The 12,449-nt window shown below is 39.8% G+C and overlaps 1 protein-coding gene across 2 annotated transcripts in view; it reads right to left on the bottom strand.

Annotated features, from left to right (window-relative positions):
* Positions 1–12,449, bottom strand: part of LOC145296841 (receptor-type tyrosine-protein phosphatase alpha-like) — a 978,869-nt gene that overhangs the window by 567,186 nt on the left and 399,234 nt on the right. For both annotated transcript variants that reach the window (XM_080142961.1, XM_080142962.1), the window contains exon 5: positions 3,715–3,933. In XM_080142961.1, the coding sequence (XP_079999087.1) occupies positions 3,715–3,933 (219 nt within the window). The remainder of the gene's footprint in view (positions 1–3,714; positions 3,934–12,449) is intronic.

Raw genomic sequence — 12,449 nt, 5'->3', positions numbered from 1 at the left:
AAGTTTCCTATACATGATTATTGCCTGTATACCAAAAAGAAATGAAAGCAGACCTATTCAGTTAGACAAATCCTATAGCTGCTGATGTACCTCAAACAAAAATGAGTACTCACCCAAACAGACTAGCATTACAAGTTGATTTTTTCTTTTTGGATAATTGTTATTTTATCAACTTGCATGACAAAAGCTGTGTAAAAGATGCTTAAACCGCTTGAATTATGCAAATACCATCAGTAGTTCAAAAGTTATGAGAATTTTAAGTGCCAAAATTTAGGCTTTTCCATGGACATTTTTCTTTAGAAAACGTGGGCTAAATTATGGACATTTCAAGAAATTTGGTAATTTCACTACCATTTATTTATTTTTCAAGCTATTCTCATGAAACTTGGCACTCTTATGTAAAATGGTGTACTCTTTCTGATTATGCAGTCAAATTTGATGTATCTTTTTACCATAAGCCATAAATTAAGATGTACAAATTTCAATTTAAAAAAAAACAAACTGGCACATGGTATCATACAGTGAGTGTATTCATGAACAAAACTAATTATTATAGTTGTATTTAAATATAAATTTATTGAGAATAGGTATTTACCTGCCTCCCCACCAAAAGAGAGCTAAATCTGTGGTGTAGCTATTGAATGTGTAAAGAGCATTCATGGCAGTATTTACTACTCCCTTCAAAGAAAAGAAAAAAATTGAGTAGATATAAATTAAATTAAATTGAAGAAAATTTTTCATATAGATTTTGGATTTCTGTAAAAGATAGAAATTCCCATAGTCGACCAGAACTTATGCATTTTGGGACCAGTCCAATTTTCAATTTTGTAAATCCTCTCTATCTGGCCAAAAATATACCCCGTTTTTTGAGATGCAACAATAAATCGTACTCTACATGAAACCTTGAATGTAGCTTCTACAATATCAGGAATCCTAATAAGCTACAACTATATATTCACCAGTTGATGGTAATTTTTATCATTTCTATTCTGTTGTTTTATTGAAAATTTAACTATGTAAACAAAGAAATAAAACGGTAAATTTTTGCCTTGTTTCCACCTTAACTTTTTTCTTTAAAATGACTACTTGTGCAGGTTTTAGGGTATGCTGAAAATGAATATCGCATTTAAATTTTCTGCAAATAAGTAGTTTTCCGGATATTAAGCAATGTCATTTCTTATGTTATTATTGGTGGCCATCTTGGTACGCGTGAGTGCACAAACACAATCCCAAGAAACTATGCGCAAACTAAGATGGCCACCAGCAATAAGATAAGAAATGACATTGATTAATATCCAGAAAGCTACTTATATGCGGAAAATTTAAATATGATATTCGTTTTCAGCATACCCCAAAACCTAAAAAAGGTAGTCATTTTAAAGAAAAATGTTAAGGTGGAAACCAGGTAAAAATTCACAAAATGCATCACAATGAAATTCTTCATTGAACGGCCTAATTTTTACGTTTGGAAACCAAATATTTTGTTATTAAAAGTGATTTTAAAAACAGCGAGAACGGACACGTGTCAAGTGCCAGCATCATTTTAAAACCCTAACCCTTGACACATGTTTTTTATGCATTTATTTCTGTGAAACCTAAAAATTAGTTGGTTTGATTGAGAATTTCATTGTAATGAGTTTTAACCGCCACCCCCATATTTTGTGAATTCTCTCCTGTTATTTTACCGCACTGAGATACTGTTTGTGAAAATTTATTGAAATAAATATAAAAAAAAGAAGAAATTATTAATGAAAAGTACATATTTTATTTTATTTTATAAATGAAACAGATAAGATATTTAAACAACATTATCTATAAATTTTTTTCATAAAGTTTTCTAATATAAAAAGTTGAAGAATTTAAATAAATGGTCTTGACAATGGCTTAAAAATAAAAAAAAACATTATACAAAATACTATTAGAAACCCACCCAATAAATGTCACAAGGACATTTATTCGTTGAGTTTCTAATAGTATTTTGTATATTTTTTAGTCATTGCTGAGATTTCAGACATGAGATCCCACGTGGCTATTTTTCTTGTGCTTGTGTAACCCTTGACACTACTTACTTTTCGAAATAAACAAACATTTTACATTAACTAAATACACTAAAAACTTATCCAACTAGGTAGAGGAGTAACTCATCTTACCTCTGGTAATATTTATTTCGGTGTTTATGCACTTATGTTACTGTGATATTATTTCAGATAGTATTTTCAAGTTAAATTAAAGTTTCACAATATGTTTTTTTTTTATTATTAAATTGTTAGGTGAAAGTACAGAATAATTAACAAAACCCTGTTCCCTCCCCATGTGAAGAATGGGTTTCTAAATAATAATATTATTATTTCAGCATGGTTGCATAAGTGCACAAGTACCTTTTATTTATTATATATTTGTGTTTTTTTGACCACTAAAAAACAATTCTACCTTAAGTACAAGTAAGAAGTTATAAATACCATGATAACAGAAACGCATGTACTAAACATTAAAACACAAAATAGTTTTGGATAGGTATTCTTTGGAAATAAAATTTGAAAAACTTGAAAATAATTTTTTTAAATTGACAAACTCAGAATAAAAAATGAGTTGTCTAGTAAAACGAAAGCAGAAAAACAGTTTTCTATTTTCACGAGAATACAAACGAAACTCATTAATGCACTGACTTTAGCCAGCTTAGCACTGGTCAGCGCATTAAGTGCATAGCGAGCAGTTTTCCCATTAAGCGGACTTGAATTTCTATAAAAGATAACATTGTAAAGAAATTTCCGCACAATTAATAATTATCAAATATTTACATATTATACATGAAAATAATTCTGAAACTATTATCTATATGAAAATGGATGATATATGCAGATTTACCTTATCAATTTTGAAATATTCTTCATCAACTTTACTCGGTCGTAACTTTGCTTCCTGGAGCCGTAAAAATATAAATCAAAGTCCAATAGAGATGGACTTCTATGTTTATATAACCTGTAAAATTTCAGCCATATCCAATCAAATTTGACTCTGTGCATGTTTATCCAAACGTAACATATGAAATGTAAACATTGAAAAAACAGTTTCCCTTTTTGGTGTCAATTTTTACCGTTTTTTTTTTTTTTTTTTTTCATTTTTAACTTGGAGCATAAAAGCATTGACCACATAAAAGCAAAATAAATTAACATTACTGGAATGCTTATTCTATTCTCTTTCCATCAAGGTAATTCTTTTAAAAATTGACAGCAAATAAAAAGGATATGATATGTTGAAGCACATTAGGTATGTAATATTGCTGATGTCCACGGAAATACAGCATGTGCTTGCAATGTTAAATAGACATACTATTAATTAAACAAAAATCAATCAACTACAACAAAATAAGTACATTACTGATTTTTCAAATGACATATACCCCAACTCCACTCTATATATGAACACTGTTCTGCTGGCCTGTTTCCTAGATGACTACAATATTGTAGCCTTCAAATCCAATGTAAACAAGTTTTTGTTGAACTGTCCCCTTAAATAATAGAATTCTATCCAACTTACACCATTAACAATTACTACACTACTACCTTACATTCATTAACCTTATCCTCGAGTGGCCTTCAGGCTTTGACAAGTGGTAATTCCCTTGTGAAAAAAAAATACAATTTCTTTCAAAAATGGAAAATCCATTAGAATACACTGAAATTTGATTAAAATTTTTAGAACTGTGATACTTACTTGCAAGGGTTATGTTACAAAATTCATATGTTCCGTTTGATATAAAACACCAAGGCCTTGTTGAATTTTTATTTCGGCAGTAATTTTTCTCCCAGAATGAATGATTATTGTTTGGTAATTTTCTGACAGATCGCCAGTTTAAACATCTTGTATGATTTTCAGTAATATCAACATTTCCTCTGTATGTAGTTCCTCGTATATCATACATAAAGTCATTGCCTACAAAATAAAAATGATTACAATTATATACTTTACTATTTCAGTAAGATAAATAGAAAACATAAAAATATATGTATAACCCTGGAGTACTTTGAGAGTATAAACATTAAGGAACATGAATCATTGAGCTTCAAGTATTTTTTTTTTTGCATTATTTTTGCATTATTTTTCTTTTACATTATTGCCATTATACCAAATGAGAGAGAAAAACAGAAAGGTTTGCTTCCATACAACTACAACTACGGAGAGACAATCAGCTAGCTGAGTTGACTATAAACAAACCGTGGGAGATTAAAGATTAATACCCCACATTATGTTACAAACTCTTCCTTTGTTGCTGTCTAACTGGCCAGTCTATGCAACACATTTGGTTTGATATGGCCATGTGTGCAGGAAAGATCACAATGATGGTATCCAGATATGCAGATCAGTCCTGAAAAATCTGACAAAAATCCACAGACACAGCAACAACAAAAAGACATATACTCACACAATTTCTAAAAGAAAATTGAAACAATAAAAAATTCTAATTATGAATAATAAAAACAAAAAACAAACAAATATAACAATAAAAAAAGAAACAAAGAAATACACTGATGGTAACAAAGAATAAAGAGATTTTGTTTAAATGATTAAATGGTTAATGTATGATTCTGTTCAGTTCTAAAGAAACCATCCTACCAGGATTTACCTTCTCTCTCTGAGAAGAGGCATTAATCTATTGCTAATTACCAAAAAATATTAATAAGGCTGCCCAGTCATTTTTTGTAGATCGGTGCTGACTTTTCAAAAATCACACCTGACATTTGTCTAATTTCCTATCAAGGAAATAATAAATAACTTGAACGATTTTGGTGTTTTCGTTAAAAAGAAAAAAGATATTGATATTCTGGTATGTTAAATTAGCAATATATATGAAAAAATGAAATTGCTTAAGGGCATACATAGAAAGAACTTGATGAGCTAAGAAAGAATCTTTTAAAGTTTTTTTTAAATCCAAGTAAATATAAGGAAGTTATAACTTTGTGCCTTGGATGTTTAGAAATTTTTCCCTCTTCAAGATGTTTTGTCACATTTTTTACTAATTTTTTAATAAAAATGCTATATCTTTATAAAACCACAAGATTAAGCAATGAAAATTGTTATATAAGTGTATTGTTGTGCACAGAATCAGAATATGCTACTGAAAGTATAAATTAATAGCTTCCAAATAATATTCTTGTAGAGAAAGTAGTGGCTTACCGTTAAAGTGGCTGCGCGTTTGTGCCTGCAGAGCACAAATTGAGAATCAAGATGGCGCCCGCATGCGTTTATGTGGAAAAAAAGTCTCGTGGAATCTCGTACCCTGGTTCCATAAATAACGAGGAAAGGAAAGCGGGAGGACAGACGATTTTTAGTCACTAAAGCAAACGAACGTGTGTAAAAGAAGAGGTAGAGGGTGGTGAACGAAACAAACAACGACTCTATTGAAAGTAGAGTTGTAACGAACACAAGCTATTTCGGCATGACGTCAGGATTTGATCCCAAGCTAATTCCCTTGTTTGATGGCAGTAGCACTGATCACTCAGTGCATGAATGGGTGGAAAAAGCAGAATTAATATGTCAGCTCAGTGGGGTGAAGCGTATGGAATGCGTGGTCCCAATGCGCCTCACTGGGGGAGCATATGCAGTATACCAGCAGTTGGCTGATGAGAAGAAAACAGATTTTGCCTGCATCAAGCGCGCCCTTTTTACAGCATTTGCGTTAGATCCAATTACTGCATGGAAGGAATTCATGGCCCAAAAATTACATCCCGGGGAAACGGTGGATGAGCTAAAAAAGCTATCGGTCCTTTTTGGAGGGATGTCAGACAAAGGCTTGGTGTGAGCCTTTGTTGCAGGATTACCTAAGAGTGTGGAAGATCTGCTCCATGCCTCATCCCAAGTGGACGAGATGGACATATCGGAAGTATTGGCGCGGGCACGAGCAATACTAAAGAAAAGCCCTAACACTATAGACCAAGCGGCAGCTGTACAACCATCACAGGTCTGATTGCAGGACCTGGGCGCAGCTACAACCTGCCATAAGTGTGGAGGACCCAACCATTTGGCCCGTGATTGTCTTTCGTCACGTCAACCAACTCGGAAACTTGACGGGCCGCAGTGCTACAAGTGCAAAAAACGCAGACACCTGGCCTGCACCTGTCCGGGAAATGGGCAAGGGGAAGAAGCTACAGCGCCAGTCTTCTCCCCAGATCGTCATTGAGCAGGGCGCTACCCACTGTAAGCATACACATTAATGGAAGCGAGCGCCTCGCGCTTGTGGACACTGGGTGCACCCAGACTCTTAAGCAAGATATGCTGTGCCACTTGGAAAGCAGAGAGAATTCCGGTACTAACTGTAGGCGTGGGGTGAGCATTATCCGCGCAAGCATCAACGATGGGCCTGTAGTAGCCGTGCAAGCCCTGGTTGTGGAGGGAGAGCTTCTCGGGTACGACCTACTCCTGGGTATGGACTTGATTACACAACTGGGTGGAATTACTATGGACAGAACCGGCAAGGTACAGTTCTCCCGATGTGAGGAACATGTTTGTGCTGCCATAACTCTCGACGAGCCTGACTTTCATGCAGAGTATGATAGAAACACGAATGCATGGACGGCGTCTTGGAAGTGGTCAAACGATCAGCCACCAATATCCTTGCGGAACCGGTTATCGGAATATCCCCCACCCATGTGGCTAAGGGAACAGTATGAAGAAGAACTGCAAACGTGGATCGACAATGGCTGGCTTCTTCCATACCCAGAGGATGAGCTTGGCCCCCCGTGAGGGCTGATTCCCTTGATGGCCGTCGTACAAGAGACCAAACAAAAGGTTCGCCCCGTCCTAGACTACCGTGAGCTCAATGAGCATGGCAAGAGCTGATGTGTGTGCACTCAAATTAAGGGAGTGGCGACAGCAGGGATCGAACGTGGCAACTCTGGACCTACAGAGGGCCTATCTGCAAATACGCATGTAGAAGAAATTGTGGCCATTTCAGACTGTGGAAATTGGAGGAACCCGATATTGTCTAACCAGGCTAGGGTTCGGTCTAAATGTAGCACCAGGCATTATGACAGCAATCATGCATGCTATCCGGCAGCAAGATGAGGCAGTGCAACAGGCAACATCCTCATACATCGAAGATATATTCGTCAATGAGAACCTCATGTCAGCGCAATCGGTTAGAATGCACTTTGAGAGCTTTGGACTGACATGTAAGGAACCAGAACGTCTTTGGGATGGAGCAAAAGTTCTCGGCCTGCATGTGCGCAATAGCAAGGAGGGATTTTGCTGGAAAGAGGAAGCCACGTCCCCAAGGTCCCATCAAACATCACTCGACGAATAGTGTTTTCGCTTTGTGGAAAGATGGTAGGCCATTTCCCTGTGTGCGGTTGACTCAGGGTGGCCGTGGCGGCCATAAAAAGACGTGCAACAGCCGTGTCGTCAGCATGGGACGATGCAGTACACGATGTCACCCTAAGGAGCATGCTGACAGAGACTGTGTCCAGGGTGACCAGTGATGACCCCGTTCAGGGAAAGTGGTGCGCCAGCGGGAATGAGTTCACGGTCTGGGTGGATGCTAGTTCACTGGCCCTTGGAGTTGCCCTTGCAGTTAATGATTCCATTATTGAAGATGCCTGTTGGCTTCGGCCAGAGAATGATTCGAGGCACATAAACCTGGCCGAACTTGATGCAACATTGAAGGGCGTTAACTTGGCGCTTCAATGGCAAGCCAAGGTTCTACATATGACTGACTCGGCATGCACTCATCGGTGGATAACCGATGCATTGTGGAAGAGCACGGCTGACGACACGAGCATCGAGTGAGATGTTAATTCGAAGACGGCTTGCCACCTTGGTCGACACCATCACAGAGTACGACCTGACCGTGGACGTAGTGTTGATCAGGTCTGCGCTCAACAGAGCAGATGCTCTGACAAGAGTCCCTCAACGATGGCTTCTGGCTGGTGCTCGGAGAGATTCTGATAATCTGCAAAACACATGTGCAGCAGTTGTGTGTAATGTGGATGCAGCGCGCATCATGGACATTCATCGACAGTGTGGACATCCTGGCATCAAGCGGACATTGTACTTTGTCAAGATGATTGATCCAGGAGTAGAAAAAAAAGATATCCGAAGAGTGGTGGAAAGTTGCGAGGCCTGCCAATCCATCGACCCAGCTCCAGCACGATGGAAGAAAGGGGAGTTGGGAGTAAGTGGTAAGTGGCAGAGAGTGGGCATGGATATCACACACTACGGTGGCAACCACTTCCTTACCCTCATCGATTGTGGGCCTACACGTTTCGCAGTCTGGAGACTCCTCGGGCGCCAGGACTCTTGCAACATTATTTGCCAGCTGTCATCCGTGTTCTGTGAAAGAGGTGCGCCCGATGAAGTGCTGACGGACAACGACCCAGCCTTTTGCAGCCATCAGATGAGGCAGTTCTTACAAGAATGGGGTGTGCGGCTACGGCTTAGATGCGCTTATGTGTCTGGCAATGGTATAGCTGAGAGAAGCCATCGCAGCATCAAAACAATTGCAGCCAGGAAGCAGTGCCCCATCGCAGAAACTGTGTACTTGTATAATCTCATGCCAAAGGACGGCGTCTCTCCAGGAACGGCGCCTGCAAACGCAATCTATCAGTATCATGTCCGAGAAAAAGGAATCCACCCTGATACAATTTTGGCCACTGAGATAGAACGGAATCGATATGCCAAAGGGGATGCTGTCTGGGTGAAGCCGCCAGGAAACCGATGTACTGACAAGTATAAACGGGGCACAGTGACCGATGTGGTGAGTCAGCAGTGTGTCCAGGTTGATGGCGTACCCCGTCACGTTAGGGACATACGGCTGGCGACACATGTACCACCTCCAGTGGACGATGAGAGTGACTCTGACTCTGAGACGAGTGGGCCATCGCTTTGGTTTGCACCATCCCTATCAAGCAGTGACTCTGATATCAGTAGCCTCCACGGAGATGGAGCCTTCCCCGGTCATCAGACGGTGGATGAGAGCGCGCGTGAAGACGAGAGCAGCACTGTCCCCCTTTGCAGAAGCACCTGACGACGGCGATCGCCACCCCCCTGCCGTCTCCGTGATCATGAGATCAGAGGGTAGTGTAGAGAAAGAAGTGGCTTACCGTTAAAGCAGAGCACAAATTGAGAATCAAAATGGCGCCCGCATGCGTTTATGTGGAAAAAAGTCTCGGGGAATCTCGGAGAATTTCGTACCCTGGTTCCATAAATAACGAGGAAAGGAAAGCGGGAGGCAGACGATTTTTAGTCACTAAAGCGAACGGACGTGTGTAAAAGAAGAGGTAGAAGAAAAGAGTGTGGTGAACGAAACAAACAACGACTCGGTTGAAAGTAGAGTTGTAACGAACACAATTCTGCAATTCCTTAAAATGTATTCATTAAAAAAAAAAGTTAGAGAACTCAAAATTGAATTGTAATGCATTTTATTTATAAAAAACTGAAATCTAAATCTAGGACTATTTTAAAATAAATATATTGCAATATTTCTTTGGTATTATTGTAGATTAACACCTGTTACCCCCCACCTCCTTTTTTTTTTTTTTTTTTTTAATTACATTTTCACCCCAAACAAGGCGCATTGCCACTTTGGTGTAGGGGGCTACTATCAGGGGCAGCAACTATTGGGGCACTATGTTGGGATTTGGGCAGCAAGATGTCGGTTCACGTTGCACTTGAACTTCTGCATGTCAGTACAGTTAGGGAAGCAGGAACTTGAAATGGAATTCCAGAGTCTAGCATTTCTGGGGAAGAAACTACTGGAGTAGAAAGATCTTTTACATCTATGGATCTCTACTGTGTGGGGGTGGGATTTAGCTGCCTGTCGGGTTTGTCGAGGGTGTCTACGTCGTGGGGGCACAAGTGTCTGCAGTTCGTCAGAGCATTCACCATTAAAGTACTTGTAGAACAAGCAGAGGGATGCAACGTTTCCTCGATGGGACAGAGGCTGAAGCTTAGAAGCCAGTTCAGGGTCTATCAGATTGGCGACTCTTTTTTGAACCTTGTCTAGGAGCGAGAGACTAGTAGCAGATGCACCAGCCCAAATGTGACAACAATACTTCATACATGGGCGAATGGTGGCCTTATAGAGGTACAGGATACTTTCAGGTGTCAGTAGTTTTCTAGCACGTTAGAGAGAGCCTAACTTTTTTGCAGCGGCCCTGGCAATGTTTTCAATATAATTGTTCCAACTCATGTTTCCTGTGAACGTTAGACCAAGCAGTTTGAAAGATGTACTCTCAGACAGGGAGTCACTGGCCATTGCTATCGGTGGTAGAGAAGGTTTCTTGTAATTATTGAAGGAAACCAGTTTAGTCTTGGCAGCATTGAATGTGACCATCCATTTATGTCCCCATTCCACTACAGATTGGAGGTCATCCTCTAGTGTTTTTGCCATTTCTTTAGATATGTGTTCATTTGTTTTCCTGTCATGCCTGTTATAGAGTGTAGTGTCATCAGCATATATACCCATCTCAGAGGCAGTTTTGTCGGGGAGGTCATTAATAAATATTAGGAACAATAGAGGTCCAAGGATAGACCCCTGAGGCACTCCCGCATTTATATCACACTGTTTAGATGTACGACCGTCGAGGACAACCTGGATTTTTCTCTTTTCTAAGGATTTAATTATGTTAAGTATTCTACCAGTGATACCGTATGATTTAATTTTCCTAAGGAGACCCTTGTGCCATACCCTGTCAAAAGCCTTAGATATATCTAGAGCTAACGCTCTGCCCTCCCCTGCTTTGTCCAGTGAATGGTATATACGTTCAGAGATTACAGTGAGGATGTCAGCTGTGGAACGGGCTTGTCTAAATCCATATTGTTGGTCAGTCAGAAGTTTAGCGTCTGTAAGGTGCCGGACTAGAGCATGGTTAATTATGGTCTCAAATATTTTGGCGAAAAGTGGGAGGAGGCTAATGGGGCAATAATTTGATGGGTCAGTTCTTTCGCCAGAATTCTTGAATATTGGTATCACAGAAGCAGTTTTCCAACAGCCCGGAAAGCATGATTCATTAAGGCATTTGTTGTAGAGTTTGGCGAGAACTGGAGCTACTTCGGCTGAGCACTTTTTTAATAGCACAGCTGGGATGAGATCGGCTCCACATGCTTTTGAAGTGTCAAGGTTTTTTATGATAGCGTGTACATGAACAGGGGTTATTTTTAGATCGTCTAGCGTGGCGTCTGTCCGCAAAGGAAAGTCAGGTAGGGGATGGTTGGTAGGGTCTAGTGTAGAGGTCGAGGCAAACCGGCTGGCAAGCATATTAGCCTTGTCGGTTGCTGAGCAAACAACCTCGTGATTGTTGGTTAGCGGGGGAATTGTTGATTGCCCATTATTTACTACACTGTTGTAGATTTTCCAGAAGTCACAGTTTCCTAATTTTTGTGCTTCGATGCATGTTTTAGTGGTTTCAGCTTGCTATAAAATTTCCGCATGGGAACATGTGCTTCCATTGCTGTTTTGAACCATTCAGTGGTCTCATTTGCGCACTGTTCAGCAGGAAGAGAAAAAATATTTCCCCATGCGGCATCTCTGATAAGATCTCTGATGGCTTCCCAGTCAGCCTTTTTATAATATTTCGTTGTTTTGAGCACTGGCTCTTCAGTTTTGGATCTATAATTTAGAGCGATTTCTACCATTATCACTGCATGTTCAGCGTTCCCGAGTGGGCTGTCAGCATTTGTTGTACAATCCCCGGGAACTGTAGTCAGAAACAGATCTAGAAGTGATGCTTGTTGTTCTTGCTGGTCAGGGAAACGGGTTGGAAATGTAACCATTTTTGATAGGGAGTGAGATATAGCAAAACTATGTGTTGTGCTGCCCGCTGCATCTGTGTGAGTAGAGAATCCAAGCCAGTTTTTGTGGTGAACATTAAAGTCACCAAATACATGTACTTGTGCGCTAGTGTGAAGGGAGAGTGCTGTGTCTATGCTGTCAGAGACTTTGTTTATTATGGTGCAGTCCTGGGTCGAGGGAGAGCGGTAGAGAAAATAAAAGTAGCTAATGTTGTGTTGTATGTTTAGTCTAAAGCACATAAAGGCTTGATCGTCCGTTTCTAGGTTTGTTTCTCTAGTCAGGGGGAGGGTGTTACGAATGTAGACTCCAAGTCGGTGCATATGTCTGCCAAAGTCCTTACGGCAGAGTGGGAGATAGCCAGGCATGTTAAAGTAGTTAGAGGGGATGGAGGAGTGTAGGTTAGTCTTGCTTAGTGCTAAGATATCCGGGGTATTTGTTAGGAGAAATGCTTCAACATCAGCAAAATTAGTTCTAAGCTCATGGATGTTAGTGAATGCAAGCCTCAAGGGAGGAGGCGAGTTGGATTGGTTTGTCCCTAGGCCTGGTTTAAGCTTATTTTTTGATTGTACTGTCATCATGTTTTAAAGAGTTTCAGTTAGGTGAGGGGGAGCTGAACAAGAGGTTATGCAGGGTATCAGACATGCAACACAAGTAGACCATTTGC

Source organism: Euprymna scolopes, chromosome 17 (assembly GCF_053919585.1).
Source record: "Euprymna scolopes isolate OS-2025 chromosome 17, ASM5391958v1, whole genome shotgun sequence".
NCBI classification, from domain to species: Eukaryota; Metazoa; Mollusca; class Cephalopoda; order Sepiida; family Sepiolidae; genus Euprymna; species Euprymna scolopes.
Note: the sequence above shows the minus strand (reverse complement) of the source record. Positions and strands in the feature narration are given on the sequence as shown.